Genomic DNA, 22,332 nt, shown 5'->3' with positions numbered 1-22,332 from the left:
GCATTGCAACAATGCTAAGTTTGTATGTAAATAGAACATTAAGGCACAAACTTAGTGGTGATCTGAGACTGCAAAGGACCACAACTTTACAGTGGCAGAGGATCTTAAGGCCATTGGCAAATAAACAAGAGGCGATATGAAAAAAACATTTTTTATGCTGCAAATTATGATCTGGAATGTACTGCCTGACAGGGCGGTGGAAGCAGAATCCTTAATAATTTTCAAATGGCAATTGTTGAATACTTGAAAAGGAGAAATTCCAGTTCACCAGCCTGATTCCTGGGATGACGGGATTAACCTATGAGAGAGATTAAGAAAACTGGCCCTGCATTCTCTAGAGTTTAGAAGAATGTGAGGTGATCTCATTGATGCAAACAAAATTCTTACAGGGCTTGACAGGGTAGATGCAGGAAGGATGTTTCTCCTGACTGGTAGGCCATTTAAGACTGAGGTGAGGAGGAATTTATTCACTCAGAGGGTGGTGAATCTTTGGAGTTCTCTACATGTGGAGGCTCAGTCATTGAGTATGTTCAAGACAGAGATCGATAGATTTCTAGATAGTTAAGATATCAATGGATATGGGAATAGTGCGGGAAAATGCCGTTGAGGTAGAAGATCAGTCATGATCTAGTTGAATAGCAGAGCCAGCTCGAAGGGCAGAATGGCCTATTCCTGCTCCTATGTTCCCATATTCCTCTGTTCTTGAACTATGGCAGAAAAGGGGGGAGGTGACACTAAATAAATAGCTCTTTCAGAGAGAAGGCACAGGCACACTGGCTTGAATGACTTCCTGCTGTGCTGTATCATTCTATGATCCAATGACTTTCTTTTCCAAGCTATACTTGCACTATAGCTGAGGGTATATCAGTGTGAAGAAACTGATGTGTAAATGCACACTCAGTAAGGTTGGGAAAACAGTAGGCACTGCAATCATAGGGAGAAAATAAATAACTATTTTAAAAAACTCAACTGCAAATACTTAAAGAAAAATAAGTCATAAGATCTCAGTTTCTGCTGCTCAACCCTTCACCAAAGGGGGCAATTTAAAATGTTGAAACGTCAGCATTGGCTGTTGGCCAATGGGAGGGAAGGTGTGACCTCAGTTCCGGTGACATCACGGATGACACGTGGATTCCAAGATGGCGCTGACGAGGGTAAGAGGAAAAGTCTCCCCCCCCCCCCAACCATCCCCCCACCCAGCTCCCATAGCCATAACAGCTCCTGTGCTGGCTGTCAGGTTGTGTGGGGGGGGGAAGGTGGCAGGAATGAGGGGCTTTGTTAGAAGCCGCAGGCGGCTGCGGGATTTCAGGATTAAAGCGGCGTTGAGCGCATTCTGCTCGCTCAATCCCGTCAGTTAACGATGGCCTAAGAGACCGGCTCTCGGTGGCTTTTCATTCAGGGATTGAGTAATAAAGGAAGCAGGAACTCCGGGTGAGATGAATAGAGCGGGTTCGGGCTCTACTCACCCGTTTGCCCTCCTCACATCATCTCCTGTATTTCCCCCTCCCCTCCTCCCTCAACAAACCTTCACATTTTGCACGGGTCACTTTTAACTTTCGGAATGTGGGTACCAACCCATCAACGCAGCAAGTGCACTTCACAAAACCCTCGTATTTTACACATATATGGTTGTGGAAGTGCTTTGTTGGTATTGCATTTCAAATGTGTTGGCGTTAAATGTTTGGGCTGTTATGTTAGACATGGCTGTAAATAAGTTATTGCAGGTTTATATGAAATAAATTGTTTGTAGGCAAGGGCTGCATGAAATAGTTTGATTTTCATGGGGCTATCAGTTTCTTCCCAGGGGTTTCTGGGGATGCGTCAACAATTTTACAAGGGATTGATTGGCATTGTTTGTATTTTTCCCCCAAGAGAGTCCCCAGCAGTGCAAAGGTATTTGTAGGGGGTGCTTCTCAAGAGTGTTTTGTCAGTTCTGTTTTCTGGAGGGCTGGCAGGGTGTCCAGGAAATTTGTTTGGTAGATTCTTGGTAGCATTTGGAGAGGGATCTTGGGCGTTTATCACCATTTTCAAAGGAGTTCTTGTAAAAATCAAGACATGTTGGCATGAAAAATACTGCTTTGATATAAAGACTTATATGGTTTGCTGTTGACTACTTTTAGTCTATATTGAAAGGATGATAAATGAATACTGATCTTGTAAAAACTTCACAAAGGATGTTAGATGTTCAGAAATTGCTTCACTTTTTTGAACTTAGTGCAAGAAATAGATAATAGCTATTTTATTCCATGAGGAGGTGGTGGCATAATGGTAATGTAATTGAACTGGTAATCCAGAGGCCTAGGCTAATGCTCTGAGTTCCAATCCCACCATGGCAATTAAAAAATCTGTAATTGAAAGCTAGTCTTAGTAATGGCATATCAACTACAACATGCCAACTATCATTGATTTTTGTAAAAACCCATCTGGTTCACTAACATCCTTTAGGGAAGGAAATTCGCCATCCTTGCCTGGCCTGACCTACGTGTGACCCACGACTGACTGTTAACTGACCTCTGAAATGGCCTGGCAAGCCACTCAATTCACGGGCAATTAGAGATAGGCAACAAATGCTGGCCTTGCCAGAAATGTCTTCATCTCATGAAAGAATAAAGTTAGAAAAAGTGCTTGGTTTCATGAATAAAACTGAAACATACTTGGAGCAATTCCATGTTTATGATGTGGATGTGTTCAGCACTTATGGAATAAGCAGTCGGAGGCAAATCTATATTAGGATAATAATTCTGAATATAGTTATTGGTGCTTGAAATTATTTTCCACTTGAGTATGAAATGTTCTTGCTGCAGTTATGGCTCTCTTATTGACAGGAATGCTTGCAAATGGTCAGCAGTATTTTTGCATTTTATCAAAAATTATGAGAAGTACTGAAGACACCTCATCGGAACCTGAAAAAAATGTATTCCTTTATAAATGCACATCAAATATAAGAGTCACATAAATGTTAATATTTAATAAGCATTCAGAATGTTAGAGTAAAATCCTATGGTTAATGTTTCAAATTGATGGCCTTGCTTCAGAACAGGAGAGCTGACTGAAGGATATTGATAAGAAACATTAACTTTGTTTCTCTCTCCACACATGCTGCCTGGCCCGAGTATTTCTAGCATTTTCTGTTTTTATTTCTGATTTCCAGCATCTACATCTGTATTTTAAGTAAAATCCTTTTGTATTTGGTTGAACTTTGGTTCCTTTACGTTAGAAAGATTGTTTGAAAATGTGAAGATGCCCTGTCGATTGTGGTGAAGTCTGAACAATCTGATTTATGCATCTGATGTTTAACACTTAAATATAAAGTCAAATCATCAGAAAATAAATGCAGATTTGGAGATTATTAGCTTCCATTCAAAACAATCTTTGGCATCCAGTTGTTTCTTGAATAATTCCAAGATTCTTGGCTCAATTGTTGTACCTGGAAGTCCATTCATGTGTGTTGAAGTTCTTGACTTCAGTCCTAAATGCAAGAGGATCCCTTTTTGTTAAAAAAAATGTTGTTACAAAGATAATATTTGACTTGAGTGCCTTTCCTGAGACAGTTTTTCCTTTTATTTATTGAATGTTTTAAAAGTTGAGTCCTGATAACTTGCGTGCAAATCTGATTCCAAAAGTGTAACAGTTGAATACTTTCAGCAGCCCTCAGTTTTTTTTAACCTCTTTAGATGTTTGATTCAGTTCCATTATATTGTACCCATCAGGCTTCTTCATCTCCCGTTGGGCCATGGAACTTTTGTAAGGGCTCCTTATGGTAAGACTCGCTGTTGCAGGAGTGTAAAGTGAGTTGACTGTTAAATGATGATACTTTATTTATTTTGCTGTTATTTGAGAAACAGAAATGAAGGGCCAAGGTACATATTTCAAGACATCATTGAGGTTAAAAAGAATAAAAGGAGAAGACCAGGTTATGCCAAACCTGGGTTGCAAAGCCTCTGGATCGTAGGAGAAAAGAAGGACTGGTGGGGTAAAGAAAGAAAAAAGCTTGTATTTATATATCACCTGTCAGGACCTCAGGCTGCCCCAAGTGCTTTACAGTCAATGATTCATGGGGAGTTCCACGGTTCTGAGGTCCTGGAAAAGAATAGGAAGAAAAAGAAGAATGTGCTGTGGATGGTATATTATCAGTAAGGAAAAATAGAGGAAAATAAATAATGTTTAGATTGATAAACATATATAGCGTTGCAACAATGAGAGAATTTTTATGTTAACGTGATCTAGCGTATTTAACTAAATGCTTAAGTGAATAGCTGAACTTATATGCAAAGTTTTTGTACTGCAGATATGTAGTGCTTAAAATAATCAAAGTGTAAAACTGCCATAATTGTAATGTGCTTGTGACGTGGACAGGTCTAAGTTATTACTATAATGCTGTATCACTGGAATCTGGAGCCCTACTCACCAAAAACAGTGGTGAGATAATCCAAAAATGTTCAGAGTATGAAGGAAGTTTTGACCCATCAAATGAGGCTGAATTCAAGCTCATGGCCCAGAGATGAAAGAATAGTATGTTGCTGCCAACATACTGTCCCATTTTTAGTCTATAATTTATAGAGAACACTGTGTTACTTAAAACAAATACACCAATGATTGAATCGACAAGGTTGAAGCATCTGCCTGTCCACAGTAGAACTACAAAGTGCAATTACAGGAATACTGGTGGGACCAGGAAATGCCAGAACATAACAATTCTTTTCAGGAAGGAAACCATTTTAAAAATGTTGCTCAAAGCTTATGCCTTTTTTTGAATGTAGCATAAACTCTTAAATTGGGTTAATTCAGGAATATTAGATCTGAATAAAATGATCAGTCTTTGGACTTCAATAACAGGCACAAAGGACATTCAGACCATCAAGCTTGCTCTGTTATTTTCGGTTTATTTAGGTTCACATAATTTTCTTCATCTTGTTTTCTTCTGTCTTACTGCTTACCTTTTTTGTTTTACTCCATTTTGTATCAAGATTATGTGATTGCTTGAATAATTTAAATATATTTTCCTTGGGCTGGTTGATTTTACATGGAATGTTTAGCAGACAAACTGGCCATTCAGCCCAACTGATCTATTCTGGTGTTTTCTCCACATATTCTTAATTGCCTCATCCAAAACTCCTCTTAAGCAGTCCCTCAGGATTAAGGATGACTTGCTTCCACTCTGGTTTGGTGGCTCCTGAGATGGTTGATAAGTTGGATGTGCGATCTGCAGACTCTGTCACGTATGGGGCAGGTGGTGCTTGAAGGTCAGGTAGATGAGTTGTTCGAAGGTTAGTGCACCCCCTCCGACACCTTGACTTTACCTCTGGGTGTCCCCAGTGAAGTCTCTTGATATGTTCGGTGCCTTCCTAAATTAACCTTCTCCACTTTGGTCGGTCGCAGATTAGGTACTCCCATGAGTCAGTGGGGATGTTTGACCTCTTCAGGTATGCCTCGAGGACATCCGCAAAGTGTTTCTGCTGTCCTCCTGAGAGTCTCCTGTGACCAAGCTCAGAATAGAGCAGTTGCTTGGGGGTCTGATGTCAGGCATATGAGCAACATGTCATGCCCAGTGGAGCTGGTTTTGAATGATTAGCGTGATGTCAGGCATGTTGGTTTGGGAGAGGACAATTCTGTTAGACTGCCTTTCTTACCACTGGATTTGGAGGATCTTGTGAAGGCACCACTGGTGGTACTTCTCCAGTGCTTTGAGGTGGTTGCTGTAGTTTGTCCAAGTCTCCGGAGCATATAGGAGCACAGGGATCACTGCTGCCTAATAAACCATGACCTTTGTCTTGGTTCTCATCCTGGTCCTCAAATACTCTTTTCCTCAGTCGGCCAAAGGCTGAGCTGGCAGATTGGAGGCAATGATGAATTTTATCATCCATGTCTGTCTTTGTCCTGAGGAGGCTCCTGAGATATGGAGAACGGTCCCCATTTTCCAGGATCTCGCCGATGATCTTAATTGGAGGAGAGGTGTTTCGCCGTTGGAGCGGGTTCAAAGAGATCCTTAGTTTCCCAGGTGTTGTTGAAAGGCCTATTTTCTTAGTTGTTTCAGTGACGGAGTCAGTAATGACCTGGAGCTCATTTACTCAAACTACCTTTTTATTCACTGCTCCCTTTTAGATGAATCAAACTTTCCCTTAATTATATCAAATCTATCTGCTTCAGCCTCCCCTTGTGTTAGTGGGTGAATTCTTTATTTGATTGATTGGTAAGTTGCTCTTTTGTGTTTATATGCCTTTGTTCTGGACTGTATCATAAGTGGAAACGGTTTCTCCACAACCTCCTGATCCCATTCATAGTTTTAAAGACCTCTTTCAGGTTTCCTCTTAGTCTTTTTTCCATAGAAAATAGACTAAACTTTCTCCGTCTTCTCTGACAGTTATTTCCTCTCAATTCTGGTGACATCCTTGTAAATCATTTCTGCATTTCTCCAGTGCTTCAATACCCTTTTAGTAATATGGAGACCAGAACTGCAAACAATACGCCAAGTGTAGTCTCATAATTGTCTCTCTAAATTTAACATGACCTTCTTGTTTTTGTATTTTGTTTATCTAGAATTTTTAAAATATATTCGTTGGGATGTGGGCTTGGCTGGCTAGGCCAGCATTTATTGCCCGTCCTTAATTGACCTTGAGAAGGTGGTTCTGAGCTGCCTTCTTGAACCGCTGCAGTCCATATGGTGCAGGTATACCCACAATACTGTCAGGGATCGAGTTCCAGGATTTTGACCCAGTGACAGTGAAGAAACAGTGATATATTTCCAAGTCAGGATGGTGAGTGGCTTGGAGGGGAACTTCCAGGTGATGGTGTTCCCATCTGTCTGCTGCCCTTATATTTCTAGATGGTAGTGGTCGTGGGTTTGGAAGGTGCTGTCTAAGGAGGTGTGGTGAGCTCTTGCAGTGCATCTTGTAGATGGTACACACTTGCACTGTGCGTCGGCGGACGGAGTGAACGTTTGTGGAAGGGGTGCCAGTCAAGCAGACTGCTTTGTGCTGGATGGTGTCAAGCTTCTTGAGTGTTGTTGGAGCTGCACTCATCCAGGCAAGTGGAGAGTATTCCAACACACCCCGACTTGTGATAAACTCAGCACTTTGATTTCACACTTCATGGACTAACCAGCTTGCATTGTGACCTGCATTCCAGATCTCTGTCTTACTTAGTTCTTGGTTTCCAGGGTATAAGCACCTTCCTTATTCCTCTTAACTAAATTGAACTAATTTACAGTTAGCCATATTGAATTTAATTTGCCATCCATTTGTCCACTCTGTAAGCCTGCTTATATCCCATACTTTGGGGTAGTTCTCCATGTTATTAGCTTTGGCCCCACACCCACTCCTCCAACTTGGTATCATCTGGTCTGTTCCAAAAAATAACAGCCAAATGCGAAGTAATTGATCTTTGCTGTCTAGGTCATGATTTATTGAGCTTATAATAATGTCTTCTGTACGTTGATGAATTTATTGCCTTGTGTGATTTTTAAAAGTGTGTCCACCTGTTACAGCACATACATTTGCCTTAGTAATTGTTTGCAGTTCATTGGCTTATTATCTAGCATATCAGTTCTGGACTTAGTTTTAGGGAATGAAACTGGGCAGGTGGCAGGGGTATCAGTGGGAGAGCATTTTTATGATCATAATTCAGTTAGTGGTTTCTTGAAAGTGTAGGGCTGAAGTGAAAAATATAAATTAAGAAAACAAAGAGAGGCTACAATAAAATATTAGGAAGTAAAATACATAAAGAGCAAGATGACTAAGGAAAGATGAGCCCAATTGGAGACCAAAAGGGTAATTTGTGTGGTGGGAGAAGATTTGGGCATGGCTCCTAATGAATACTTTGTGTCAGTCTTCACAAAAGAGGGTGACAATGCAGACATTGTAGTTGAGGAGGAAAAGTGTGAAATATTGAATGGAATAAACAGTGAAAGAGAAAATATTAAGTGATTAGCATCTTTGGTGACAGATAAATCGCCAGGCCCAGATCTAATGTACCCCAGACTGCTAAAAGAAGTAAGAAAGGAAATAGGTGAGGTTCTTGGCCATTATTTTCCAATCCTTGTTGGCTGTAGGTGTGGTGCTGTAGAATTCCTAACTTTTTTATTAGGAGAGACTGAGTAAGTACAGGCCAGTCAGCTGAGTTTTGGTGATGTGCAAATTATTGGAAAACATGGAGGGACAGTATAAATTGTTCTAATCTGGAAAGTGAGGTGAAGGACAGCAGTGGAGCCAATCTTTACGCAGTCTTACATTTATTTAGAGTAAAACAGTACAAGCAAACACCACCTAACTCAACCACACAGTTTCAATATGTCTCTCTTTATAAGCACTCAAATGAAACCCCAGTTAATGTCCAACATGTGCAATTAATATACAATGTTATGGCCACATGAAGGTGGGGGGGGGTAAAATAACCCCCTTGTAATACCACTCCAAGTCTGTGCTTAACCATTTGCGTGCTGATTGCAAAGAAACCAGTCTGGCAGGCTTTTTTGAGATTAAAACAAAAAGGGGTTCGTTTTTATTGAATTAAAAACCTGCCCAAGTAAAGATATAAAAATATTTAAAAGAGTAATTCCGCGCATCTCAACCTTTGCAACACGCACACACGCGCAAGCATGCAGAATTACATGCTGTACAGAGGGTAGTTACTTTCTTAGCTAAATTAAAGTTTAATGCTGAAAAGCACAAGTTGAGAATTCACTATTTGCGTGCTTGTCTGTGGCAAATTTTTCTCCACAGTGGCCTTGAGATTTCAGGAGTTAAAGCCCATGTAAAATTGCAATTGCCAGAGACAATTTCTTTTTAAACATAATCTGTCTTTTCCAAAAAGTCAATTCTTTCGGCACCTGGGATGAATACCTCTGTGCTGAATTTTAAACTGGAATAGAGATAGGGTCTTAACTTGGGAGAGAAGAGAAGGAAGTTTGTTACTGCTTCACTGGCTGCTTTTTCAGATACTGATATAGCAGCTTGCATGCTGTATTAAATGAGATTTCAAAAATGGTTACTCCAGTCACATGCCCACTCTCCCAATAATGGTTTCAGAAGGCAGTTGTTAGCTAATATCTGGACAGACCATGGCTTTTGCTTCATGGCTGATGTGATTAGATTCTGTAATGTCCCAGCCATTAACTCCTTGAATATCCATTATCCATCTTGATGAGATAGGAAAACACCTTTCCATTTAGTTACTATAGCTATACTTTCTGTCTCTGCTTGAGAAGTAGCCTTACAGAAATGTAAATGTGAGATCCAGTACAGTTTTTCAGTAAATCCTTTTGAGGTGGTTCTTGACATTTGCAGGTGTGGAATTCTGTGAGGTATCTAGACATATCTGAATTGCAATTCATATTGGAACTTTCCAGAAACTGGTCAACTTGCAATACTAAACGTCAGGTGACTTGTGACAGCCATCTTAAGTCAGTGTCTTTTCTTGCTTTTAAAAAGTCCTCTTTAAACAGTTCAATATATGTTTGATCAGCCGATGAAATTACAGATTGATATCACTCATGCACAAGTCACATCATTGTGACAACAATTATTGCAAATTGTAATTTAAAAAGGCATGGATTAATCAGGCAGTTACTTGTTATGGGAAGGTCATACCTCACCAACAGTTGAATTTTTTTGAGAAAGTAACAATGAGAGATGAGGGTAATGTATTTGATGTAGTCTACAGGATTTTAGCAAGGCTTCTGACAAGTAAAAGTCCATGGGATGCAAGGGAATGTGGCAAGTTGGAACTAAAATTGGCTTAGTGGAAACAAAATAATGGTCGGGCATTTTTCTGACTGGAAGACTGTTTCCAATGGCATTGCTCGTGGCTCAGTATTGTCGTCTTTGATTTTCATGGTATATATCAATGATTTAGACTTAAATGTGAGGGTTATGATTCAGAAGTTTGCAGATTATAAAAATTGACCGTGTAGTTAATAGTGAGAAAGAAAGCTGTAGACTGCTGGATGATATCAATGGATTGGTCATGTGGGCAGAAAAACCAAATGAAAACAGGGACTACAGGGAGGATGAGCAAGCTGACCATGCCATTGTGGTGCAGGGAGGCATTCAAGTGGGGGGATGCAAAATGGAATGTTGTTGTAGTAGCGCACAGTATAGTTAGGGGGATGGATACTTTTCTCTGCAGCTGAGAGCATGAATCCTGAAGGCTCTGTTGCTGGCCTGATGGCCAGGGTTAAGGACATCTCAAGGCTGGAGAGAGCTGGGAGTGGAGGGGAAGGATCCATTTGCTGTGGGTACGAATTACATAGGTAGGATTACAAAAAAGGTTCTGCTGAGGGAGTATGAGCAGCTAGGGACTAAATTTAAAAAGCAGAATCACAAAGGAATAATCTCTGGATTACTACCTGAGCCACGAGCAAAATGACATAGGGTAAATAAGATCAGAGAGTTGAATCTGTGGCCCAGATATTGGTGTGGCAGAAATGGGTTTTGATTCATGGGTGACTGGCACCAGTATTGAGGAAAGATGGATGGCCTTCACCGGAACTGGACTGAGACCAGTGTCATGGCGAATTAAGGACATAACATAAGAAATAGGAACCGGAGTAGACCATCCGGCCCCTCAAGCCTGCTCCGCCTTTCAATAAGATCATGGCTGATGATCTTGTATTTCGATTTCCACATTCCGGATAACTTTTGATTCCTTTCCCTAACAAGAATCCATCTAACTCTGCCTTAAAAATATTCAATGACCCAGCCTCCACTGCCTTCAGGGGCAGAGACTTCCAAAGTCGCACAATCCTCAGAGAAAAATTTCTCCTCATCTCTGATCTAAAAGGGCAACCCCTAATTTTAAAACAGTGACCCCCAGTTCTGGACTCACCCACAAGAGAGGAAACATCTTTTCGACGTCCACCTTGGCAAGGCTGTTCAGGATCTTGTATACTTAAATCAAATCACCCCTCCCTCTTCTAAACTCCAGTGGAAGCAAGCCCAGCCTGTTCAATCTTTCCTCATAAGACAACCCACTCTTTCCAGGTATCAATCTAGTAAACCTCCTCTGAACCACCTTCAATGCATTTACACCTTCCACCATGCTAATATGTTACCCCCTACACCATGCGCTTTTATTTTACATAACAACCTTTGATGTGGCACCTTATCAAATGCCTTCTGGAAATCCAAGTACAGTACAGCTACAGGCTCCCCTTTATCCACTGCGCATGTTACTCCTTCAAAAAACTCCAATACATTGGTTAAATATGATTTTCTTTTAACAAAACCATGCTTGACTCTTCCCACTTAGCTTGAGCTCTTCTAAGTGCCCAGCTATGACCTCCTCAATGATCGATTCTAACGACTTCCTCATGACAGACATCAAGCTAACTGGCCTATGGTTTCATGTTTCCTGCATCCCTCCCTCTTTGAATAGAGGCGTTATATTTGCTACTTTCCAGTCTGATGGAGCCTTTCCAGAATCTAGCAAATTTTGGAAAATTAACACCAGTGCATCAACTACCTCATTAGCCACCTCTTCTAAGACCTTAGGATATAGTCCATCAGGACCTGGAGACTTGTCAGCCCGCAGTTCCATCAATTTGCTCAGTGCTGTTTCCCTAGTGGTTTCAATTTCACCACGTTCCTCTCTCCCTTTTACTTCCGGATTCGCAGCTATCCCTGGAATGTCTTTTGTATCCTCTATAGTGAACACACAAGCAAAATATTTGTTCATTTCTTTTGCCATTTCCTTATTATCTAACTCCCCACTGTCGCTCTCTAGAGGACCAACACTCATTTTACTTACTCTTTTCCTGTTTAAATACCTGTAGAAACTCTTGCTATCTGTTTTTACATTTCTAGCTAGCTTCCTCTCATACTCTAACTTATTTCTTCTGGTTAACCTTTTAGTCATTCTCTGCCGTTCTTTATATTCTGACCAATCCTCTGTCCTCCCACTTATCTTTGCAGAGTTGTATGCTTTTTGCTTAAGTTTGATGCTTTCCTTAACCACTTTAGTTAACCACGGATGGTGGGTCCTCCCCTTAGAATTTTGCTTTATAAAAGGAATGTACTTATTCTGAGTGCTCTGAAATATCCCCTTAAATGTCTGGCATCAGAATTGTATAACTAGGGCTGTAAAGAAGGCTTTAAATTCAATAATAGTGGTGGTGGGGGAGATTTGGAAAGTTGAAGAGAAAGGACAAGGTAATAATGCAGGGTAACAATATGGGTAATGAATGACCATAGTGTGACAGGAAAGGACAGAGCATGCAAACATAAGGGTGCACCAGCAAATAAGATCAGAGTAGGGAAAAATGGTAAAAAGATAGAATGAAAGGCTCAATATCTGAATGCATGCAGCACTCGTAACAGGATGGATGAATTAATAACAAAAGTAGAAGTAAGTAAGTATATGATATGATAGCCAAAACAGAGACATGGCTGCTATGTGGCCATGGCTGGGACCTGAATATTCAAGGGTATTTGACATTTCGGAAAGACAGAAAGAAAGGAAAAGGGGGTGGGGTAGCTCTGTTAATCAAGGATGAGGTCAGTACAGTAGTGAGAAGGGGTCTTGGTTTGGAGGATTAAAATATAGGATCAGTTTGGGTGTAGATAAGAAATAGCAAACGAAAGAAGTTACTGATGGAAATGGTTTATGGGTCCCTTGACAATTGCTACACTGTAGGACAGAGTATAAATCAAGAAATAATGGAAGCTCGTAAGAAGATACTGCAATGATCATGAAAGATTTTATTCTTCATATAGACTGGACAAATCAAATTAGCAAACGCAGCCTGAATGATGAGTTCATAGATTGTATCCTGCACGGTTTGTCAGAACAATATGTTCTGGAACCAACCAGGGAATGAGCTGTTTTAGACTTGGTAATGTGTAATAAGACTAAATTAATAAATGACCTCCGAGTAAAGGATCTTCTGGGTAAGAGTGACCATAGCAAGATAGAATTTTACATTTAGCTTAAGGGTGAGAAACATGGCTCTAAGACTAGTGTCTTCAGCTTAAATAAAGGCAATTGTAAGAATATGAGTGCAGAGTTGGCTAAGGTAGATTGGGAAATAGTTAAGAGGTAAGACAGTAGAGCTCATTTTTGAGATATTTCATTACTCTCAACAAAGATTCCATTGAGGAAGAAAGACTATGAGAAGGATGCACCATCTGTAGCCAACTAAGGAAGTTGAGGCTGGTATCAGATTGGAAGAAAAGTTGTACAATGCTGCAAAGAGTAGTAAAAACAAAAAACTACTGCAGATGCTGGAAATCCAAAACAAAAACAGAATTACCTGGCAAAACTCAGCAGGTCTGGCAGCATCGGTGGAGAAGAAGAGAGTTGACGTTTCGGGTCCACATGACCCTTCAACAGAACTGAAGTATAGTTAGGAGAGGGGTGAAATATAAGCTGTTTAACCAGCTTATATTTCACCCCTCTCCTAACTATACTTCAGTTCTGTTGAATGGTCATGTGGACCCGTAACGTCAACTCTCTTCTTCTCCACCGATGCTGCCAGACCTGCTTAATTTTTCCAGGTAATTCTGTTTCTGCAAAGAGTAGTGATAGGCCAGCACATATTGGGGAAAAAATTTAGAAATTAGCAAAGGATGACCCAAAAAATAATAAAGGAGAAATTGGAGTATGAGACAAAACTAGCAAGAAATATAATAACAGGCAGTAAAAGCTTCTACAAGTATATAAAAAGGAAAAGAGCAGTGACAGTAAACATTGGTCCCTTAGAGGGTGAGATTGGGGAATTGCTAAGCAAGAAAATGGCAGAGAATTGGAACAAGCATTTTGTATCTGTCTTCACAGTAGAAGACACAAACAGCATACCAAAAATAGTAGAAAAGCAGGTGGCAAAAGGGAGAGAGGAACTTAAAACAATCACAATCACTAGAGTAGAAGTACTAGGAAAATTATTGGGACTAAAAGCTTACAAGTCCACTGGACCTCATGGCCTACATGCTAGAGTCTTAAAGGCAGTGGCTACAGTGATAGCAGATGCATTGGTTGTAATCTTCCAAAATTCCCTAGATTCTGCAAATGTCCCAGTGGATTTGAAAGTCTCAATTGTAGCACCACTATTCAAGAAATGGGGGAGACAGAAAGCAGGAAACTATAGGCCAGTTGGTCATTGGGAAAATGCTATAATCCATTATTAAGGACATAATAGCAAGACATTTAGAAAATCATAATGCCATCGGTCAGAGTCAGCATGGTTTTGTGAAAGGGAAATTGTGTTTGGCAAATTTATTATAGAGTCCTTTGAGAATGTAACAGGCAGGGTGGATAACGGGGAGCCTGTAGATGTAGTGCATTTGGATTTCCAAAAGGCATTTGATAAGGCTCCACATAAAACGTTACTGCAGAAGTTGGGAGCTCATGGTTTTCGGGGTTATAAATAAGCATGGATAGAGGATTGGTTAGCTAACAGAAAGCAGGGACTGGCTTGTTTTTGGATTGGAAAATTGTAACTAGTGGAGTGCTGGAGGGATCATTGCTTGGGGCCTCAACTATTTACAATCTATATTCATAAATTGGATGAAAGAACCAACTGTATTGTAGCTTAATTTGCTGATGTCCTAGGCCCAACCATCTTGAGCTTCATTAATGACCGTTCCTCCATCAAAAGGTCAAAAGTGGGGATGTTGGCTGATGATTGCACAATGTTCACCATTCGTGACTCCTCAGATGCTGAAGCAGTCTGTGCCCATTTGCAGGAAGACCTGGACAATATTCAGGCTTGGGCTAATAAGTGGCAAGTAGCATCCACACCATACAGGTGCCAGGCAATGACCATCTCCAACAGGAGAGAATCTAACCATCTCCCCATGACATTCAATGGCATTACCATTGCTGAATCTCCCACCATCAACATCCGGTGGGGGGGGGGTTACCATTGATCAGAACTTGTACTGGACCAGCCATATAAACACTGGCTATAAGAGCAGGTCTCAGTCTGGCAATCCTGTGGAGGGATACTCACCTCCTGACTCCCCAAAACCTGTCCACCATCTACAAGTCAGGAGTGTGATGGAATACTCTCTGCTTGCCTGGATGAATGCAGCTCCATAACACTTGAAGCTCAACACCAGCTAGGACAAAGCAGCCTGCTTGATTGGCACCTCATCCACCATCTTAAACATTCACTCATCCACTACTGACATACAGTGACAGCTGTGTGTGCTATCTGGAAGATGCACTGCAGCAACTCACCAAGGCTCCTATGACAGCACCTTGCAGACCCATGACTTCCACCATGTAGAAGGACAAGGACAGCAGATGCATGTGAACACCACCACCTGCAAGTTCCCCTCTAAGCCACACATCACCCTGACTTGGAACTATTTTGCCATTCCTCCACTGTTGCTGGGTCAAAATCCTGGAACTCCCTTCCTAACAGCACTGTGGGTGTAGCTACACAGTCAACATTTCAAGATGGCTGCTCACCAACACCACCTCAAGGGCAATTAGGGATGGGCAATATAAGCTGGCCTAACCATTGATACCCACATGCCATGAATGAATAAATTTTTAAAAATACAAAAATAGGAAATAGCAGGAGATATTCTAGCTAGACATATTCTGGAAGATAGCATCACATGACCTATCCTCAACTGACCCTCTCCCAGACTCCTGCCATCGGTTACCTAACATGTAAATCGTCACAGAGTCCCACCTTCCCAAGGCTTTTCACTGTGCCCCAGCTTTGGCTTTTGAAAATCTGGTGACTACAGTCCTGTCCCCAGTAACCACCACCGCACCTCCACCCCTCACAGGCAAATAGAATATAAGAGCAGGGACGGAGCATATGCTGGAACTGTAAAAAAAAACACTTGTTAGGTCACGGTTAGAGTATTGCATACAGTTCTGGTCATATTATAAGAAAGATGTGACCCTAATAAAATGGGTACAGAAGAGATTGATGAGGTTGTTATCAGGAACGGAGAATTTTCGCTTTGAACCAGATAGGCTGGTTTGGTTCCTTTGGAACAGAGGAAGCTGAGAAGAGATTTAATTGAGGGGTATAAAATTATGAGGGGCCTAGATAGAGTGAATAGGATGAATCTGTTCCCCTTAGCAGAGAAGTCAGTACCTAGGGGGCATAGATTTAAAGTAATCAGTGGAAGTATTAGAGGGAGTTGCGAATTTTTTTCACCCTGATAGTGGCAGTGGTCTGGAACCCACTGCCTGAAAAGGTGGTGGAATTGGAAAGCCTGATTGCATTTTCAAAATACTTGGATATGCACTTGAGATAACATAGTTTAGACTAAGAGCTTAAATGTGGGATGAATTAATTACTAATTTAACTCTGATCTATTATTGTGCCCTCAGCAAAATCCATGAGCTTTTCAGGAATGTATATTAGCTTGTGTTTTGATAGATAAATTTGAAGTTTTCTGTTTCCATATTGCAGAAGCTATTGCTTAACCAAAAATTGTTGATTAATTGTAGTTTTATTTGGAAAAGTGACTACTGATATTTTTTAAAGAGATCTAAACACAATGATCTGACTTGCAGCAGTTTTTTTTTGGCTGGGAGTAATCACTGTTCTTGGATGCAGATCTTGGTGCTCACCAAAGTTGATAAAAGCAAAGTAGTTTTGAATGTGTAAATTGAGATAAAAGCTTATTCTAGTGTTTGGCAACTGTTTGTGCTACAGTGTAATCATGATTTAAGTCTACTTGTTGACTCGTTGATGATTGTTGCCATTTTGCGGGAAGCAGGGGAAAGGAGAGAAACAGAATTCCATGCCCATTATAAGTAGAACTGATTGCAGTTGGCTCAATAGGAACTCAAATTATATCAGAAATTATAAAGTGATAAAGTGTTTCTTAAACCTTATGATAAATCATCAAAACAGTCTTGACTTGTATAGTTTAAATACTTAGATTGCAGCACAATATTACCTATCACGAAGCACTGTTTTGATTTAATTAGAATTAGTTTGTACTGTAAAAAGTTGGAAGTAACCCTACTGTTAATTGGAAAACTTTAAGTTAACAGTGGGTGTACTTGTTTCCAAATTCATTACAAATGGGTAACAAAACTGTAATAAGCTTTTCATTTATCTCTGCCCATAAGAAATAAGAGCTGGAGTAGGCCATTTAGTCCTTTTGAGCCAGCTACGCCATTCAACAAGATCTTCTACCTAAATCAATCTTCCCATATTATCCCTATATCACTTAATTCCCTTAATACCCAAAAATCCATTGACCCCTGTCCTGAATATGCTCAACAACTGAGCATCCATACCTCCCTGGGGAAGAAAATTCCAAAGATTCACAACCATTTGAATGAAAAATTTCATCCTCATCCCCATTCTAAATGGCTGACTCCTTATTCTGTGACTGTGGCACCATATGCTAGATTCCCCAGCCAAGACAACATTTTCTCAGCACCTACCCAGTCAAGCCCTTTAAGAATTGTATATGTTTCGTTTAGATTACTTCTCATTTTTTTAAACTACACGGAATATATGCCTAGTCTACTCGATGTCTCCTCATAAGACAATTCCTTCATCCCAGGAACCAATCTAGTTGAACTTTAATTGCACCCCTCTAGGGCGAGTATATCCTTCCATAAATACAGCAACCAAAATTGCGCACAGTACTCACCAATTCCCTGTATAATTGTAATAAGACTTCTTTATTATTGTACACCACCCTTAGTAACAAAAGCTAACATTCAATTTGCCTTCCTAATTGCTTGCTGTACCTTCATGTACAAAGGACACCCAAGTCTCTGAATGCAAATATTTTCCAGTCTCCATTCAAAAAATATTCAACTTTTTTATTTTTCCTGCCAAAGTGGATAACCTCACACTTCGCCACATTGGACTTCACCTGCCATGTTCTTTCCCACTCGCCCAACCTGCCTAAATCCACCGCCCCCCCCCTTCCGTCGTGGCCTCACTGCTTACTTTCTAACCTAACTTGGTATTGCTAACAAACTTAGATACATTAGAAACATAGAAAGTAGGAGCAGGAGTACGTCATTTGGTCCTTCGAGCCTGCTCCGCCATTCAATATGATCATGGCTGATCCTCTATCTCAACGCCGTACTCCTGCACTCTCCCAATTCCCCTTGACACTTTTAGAGTCCAGAAATCTATCTATCTCCTTCTTAAATATATTCAGTGACTTGGCCTCCACAGCCTCCCGTGGTAAAGAATTCCATATGTTTACCACTCTGAGTGAAAATATTTCTCCTCATCTCAATCCTAAATGGTCTACCCCGTATCCTGAGACTGTGACCTCTTGTTCTAGATCTCCAGCCAGATCATCCAGTCTGTCCGTGCTGCCAGCATTTTAAATGTTTCAATGAGATCCCCTTTCTTTCTTCTAAACTCTAGTGAATACAGGCTTAGTCGGCCCAATCTCTTCTCATACGACAATCTTGCCACCCAAGGAATCAGCCTGGTGAACCTTCGCTGCACTCCTTCTATGCCAAGTGTATCCTTCCTTAGATAAGGAGACCAAAACTGCACACAATACTCCAGGTGTGGTCTCACCAAGGCCCTGTACAGCTGCAGCCAGACATCTTGCTCTTTTATTCAAGTCCTCTTGCAGTGAAACTCTTTCGAGTTATCAACAGTCACAGATTGCAACTCTTTCGAGTACAATCACAGTTCTTGGTTTCCGGGAGTGGGACGTGAACCCACAACCCTCTGTTTCAAAGACGAGGGTGCTATGGACTGAGCCACAGCTGACACCTCCCTCTTGCAATGAAGGCCAACATACCATTTGCCTTCTTAACTGCTTACTACACCTGCATGCTTGCTTTCATTGATTGGTGTACAAGGACACCCAGATCCCTTTGTACATCAACATTTCCCAATCTATCACTATTTAAATAATATTCTGCCATTCTGTTTTCCTACCAAAGTGGATAACTTCACACTTATCCACATTATACTGCACCTGCCATGCATTTGCCCACTCATTCAACCTGTCTCAATTGCCTTGAAGCCTCTTAACACCCTCTTCATGGCTCACATTCCCACCAAATTTTGTATCATCAGCAAACTTGGAAATATTACATTTGGTTCCCTCATCCAAAGCATTGAGATATATCGTGAATAGCTGGGGCCCAAGCGCTGATCTCCGTGGTACCCCACCTGCCACTCCGAAAAAGACCCATTTATTCCTACTCTCCGTTTCCTGTCTGCTAACCAATTCTCGATCCATGCCACTATACTACCCCAAACCTCATGTGCTTTAATTTTATACACTAACCTCTTATATGGGACTTTATCAAAAGCTTTCTGAAAATCCAAAAAAAAAAGATAAAGAGCCAGTGTGGATTTTAAAAAGGAAAATAGTCACTTGGTTGTACAGAACATGAGTATCGTTGAGAAAAGAGACATGTTGTCGAACCTTTTCATATTGTACTCATCAGGACAGATTGACAAGAATACCAAATCTCAAAAGGGAACAACAATTTATACTGCTTGAAAAGAGGATGCTGATTGGTTGGCAAGTGAACTATGGTAGAGGTGTTGCCATGGAGAATGCAGCAGGGAACAATTAACTGCTAAGTTTATATGAATTTCAGTGCCAGTGTGATACCAGGTATGTGGGCAGTACGTCCCAATGACTGGTTGATTATTTTGTTTCGTTTACGGGATATGGCTTTGCTAGCTAGGCCAATATTTATTGCCCATTCCTAATTGCCCTTGAGAAAGTGGTGGAGAACTGCCTTCTTGAATCGCTGCAGTCCCTGTGGTGTAGGAAGAAGTTCCAGGATTTTGACCCAGTGACAATGAAGGGACGGCGATATATTATCAAGTCAGAATGGTGAGTGGCTTGGAGGGGAACTTCCAGATGGTGGTTTCCCCATGTGTCTGCTGCCCTTGTCCTTCTAGGTGGTAGTGGTTGTGGGTTTAGAACATGCTGTCTAAGGAGCTTTGGAGAGTTCCTGCAGTGCATCTTGTAGATGGTACACACTGCTGCCACTATTTGTTGGTGGTGGAAGGAATGAAGGTTTGTGGAAGGGGTGCCAATCAAGCGGGCTGCTTTGTTCTGGATGGTGTCAAGATTCCTGAGTGTTGTTGGAGCTGCACTCACCCAGGCAAATGGAGAGTATTCCATCAAACTCCTTACTTGTGCTTTGTAGAATGGACAGGCTTTGGGGAGTCAGGAGGTGAGGATTCCTAGCCTCTGACCTGCTCTTGTAGCAACGATATTTATATGGCTAGTCCTGTTCAGTTTCTGGTCAATGGTAACCCCCCCGCCCCCTCAGTATGCTGATAGTGGGGGATTCAGTGTTGGTGATGTCGTTGAATGTCAAGGAGCAAGGGTTAGATTCTCTCTTGTTAGAGATGGTCATTGCCTGGCACTTGTGTGTCGCGAGTGTTACTTGCCATTTGTCAGCCTAAATCTGGATATTGTCCAGGTCTTGCTGCATTTGGACATGGACTGCTTCAGTATCTGAGGAGCTGTGAATGGTGCTGAACATTGTGCAATCATCAGCGAACATCCCCACTTCTGACCTTATGATGGAAGGGTGGTCATTGATGAAGCAACTGAAGATGGTTCAGTCTAGGACACTACCCTGAAGAAGTGCTGCAGTGATATCCTGGAACTGAGATGATTGACCTCCAACAAACCACAACCATCTTCCTTTGTTCAAGGTATGACTTCGACCAGCGGGGAGTTTCCCCCCTGATTTCCATTGACTCCAGTTTTGCCAGGGCTGCTTGATGCCACACTTGGTCAGATGTTGCCTAGATGTCAAGGGCAGTCAATCTCGCCTCACCTCTGGAGTTCAGCTCTTTTATCTATGTTTGAACCAAGGCTGTAATGAGGTCCGAAGCTGAGTGACCCTGGCGGAACCCAAACTGAATGTCAGTGGGCAGGTTATTGCCAAGCAAGTGCCACTTGATAGCACTATTGACTTTCACCCTTTCATCACTTTACCGATGATCGAGAGCAGACTGATGGGGCAGTAATTGGCTGTGTTGTATCAGGCAGCACGTCCCTTTAGCTGTTCACAATCGGCAAAGCACTGACCATACTTGACCAGCCTGTGCTTGCAAAACACAGAACATAGTGTCGAACGTTAGATGTGATTCCACAATTGGACAACATTAGAAGCTACATATATTCACACACAGGGCTAAGACCTTTGCAAACAGAAAGAACATGTTCATGCATTGTGCTTTTTCAAATAAACAAAAGCTTGGGGGACAGCCATTCCATGGTTCATTTTCCATGGCAATGCCTTGACCAGTCAGAGTCGACCTTCCAGGCTTGAACTTAAACAAAGCTTCGCAGTTAACTGTTCCCTGGTGCATTCTCCGTGGTGATGCCTGTACCAATCAGAGTCCACTTGCTAACAATCAGCACCCTTTTCTCATGCAGTATAAAATGCTGTTTCCTTTGAGATTTGGTATTCTTGCGAATCCGTCATCCTGATCAGTGTGAAATGAAAAGCTTTGACAGCATGTCTCTTTTAGCAGTACTAAAAAGGAACATCTTGGTTGACCAGCCATATTGAATTTTTTGAGGAGGTAACAGAGAGTAGACAATGGTAATGTGGTGGATGTAATGTATGTAAATTATCACCTTTGATAAGGTGCCCCACAATAGACTAATGAATAAGGTCAGAGAATGTGGAGTCAGGGGACACGTCACAGAATGGATTGCTAGCTGGCTCCAAGATAGAAATCAGAAAATGGGAGTAAAGGGTAGTTTTTCAGAGTGGCAGAATATGGGAAGCGGTGTTCCACAAGGATCAGTGCTGGGAACACTGCAGTTCACAATTTACATTAATTGTTTGGCCTTTGGAATCAAAAACACGATTTCTAAATTTGCTAATGACACCAAATTGAGAGGGATAATCAGGAGGACTGCAACAAATTACAGGACATTAATAAACTTGACTGGATAAATAATTGGAAAATGAGGCTCAACACAGTTAAATGTGAAGTAATGCATTTTGGTAGAAAGAATAGGGAGGTCACTCATTACTTGGAAGGTGCAAGTCTAGATGGGGTAGAGGAACGAAGAGATCTCAGAGTACAAATACCAGTCCCTAAAAGTTGCGCCACAAATTAGCAAGATCATTAAAAAAAAGCAAACCAAGCACTCTATTTCTGGAGGGACAAAATTGAAAAGTAGTGAAGTTATGCTGAACCTGTATCGAACCTATGTTAGACCACATTTACAGTACTGCATGGAGTTCTGGTTGCCATATTATATTTAAAAAAATAGATGCACTGGAGAGGGTGTGAGAAAGATGTACAAGGATGATACCAGCAGGATTGTTATATACATAACAGGAAAGGATTGATAGGCTGGCTTGAAGAAGGAAGGCTGAGGGGTGACCTAATGGAAGTCTTTAAAGTTATGAAAGGCTTTGATAGAACAGAGA

General features: G+C 41.2%; 1 protein-coding gene across 1 annotated transcript in view; it reads left to right on the top strand.

The window, feature by feature from the left end:
- The first annotated feature begins 1,098 nt into the window (after nucleotides 1–1,098).
- tm9sf4 (transmembrane 9 superfamily protein member 4) overlaps nucleotides 1,099–22,332 on the top strand; it is a 73,770-nt gene continuing 52,536 nt past the window's right edge. Inside the window, exon 1 of the mRNA XM_078555158.1 lies at nucleotides 1,099–1,154. Within this exon, the coding sequence (XP_078411284.1) occupies nucleotides 1,140–1,154 (15 nt within the window). The 5' untranslated portion in view covers nucleotides 1,099–1,139. The remainder of the gene's footprint in view (nucleotides 1,155–22,332) is intronic.

This window comes from Cetorhinus maximus, chromosome 13 (assembly GCF_964194155.1).
Source record: "Cetorhinus maximus chromosome 13, sCetMax3.hap1.1, whole genome shotgun sequence".
Taxonomy (NCBI): Eukaryota; Metazoa; Chordata; class Chondrichthyes; order Lamniformes; family Cetorhinidae; genus Cetorhinus; species Cetorhinus maximus.
The sequence above is the reverse complement of the archived record's forward strand: the minus strand, read 5'-3'. Positions and strand labels throughout refer to the sequence as shown.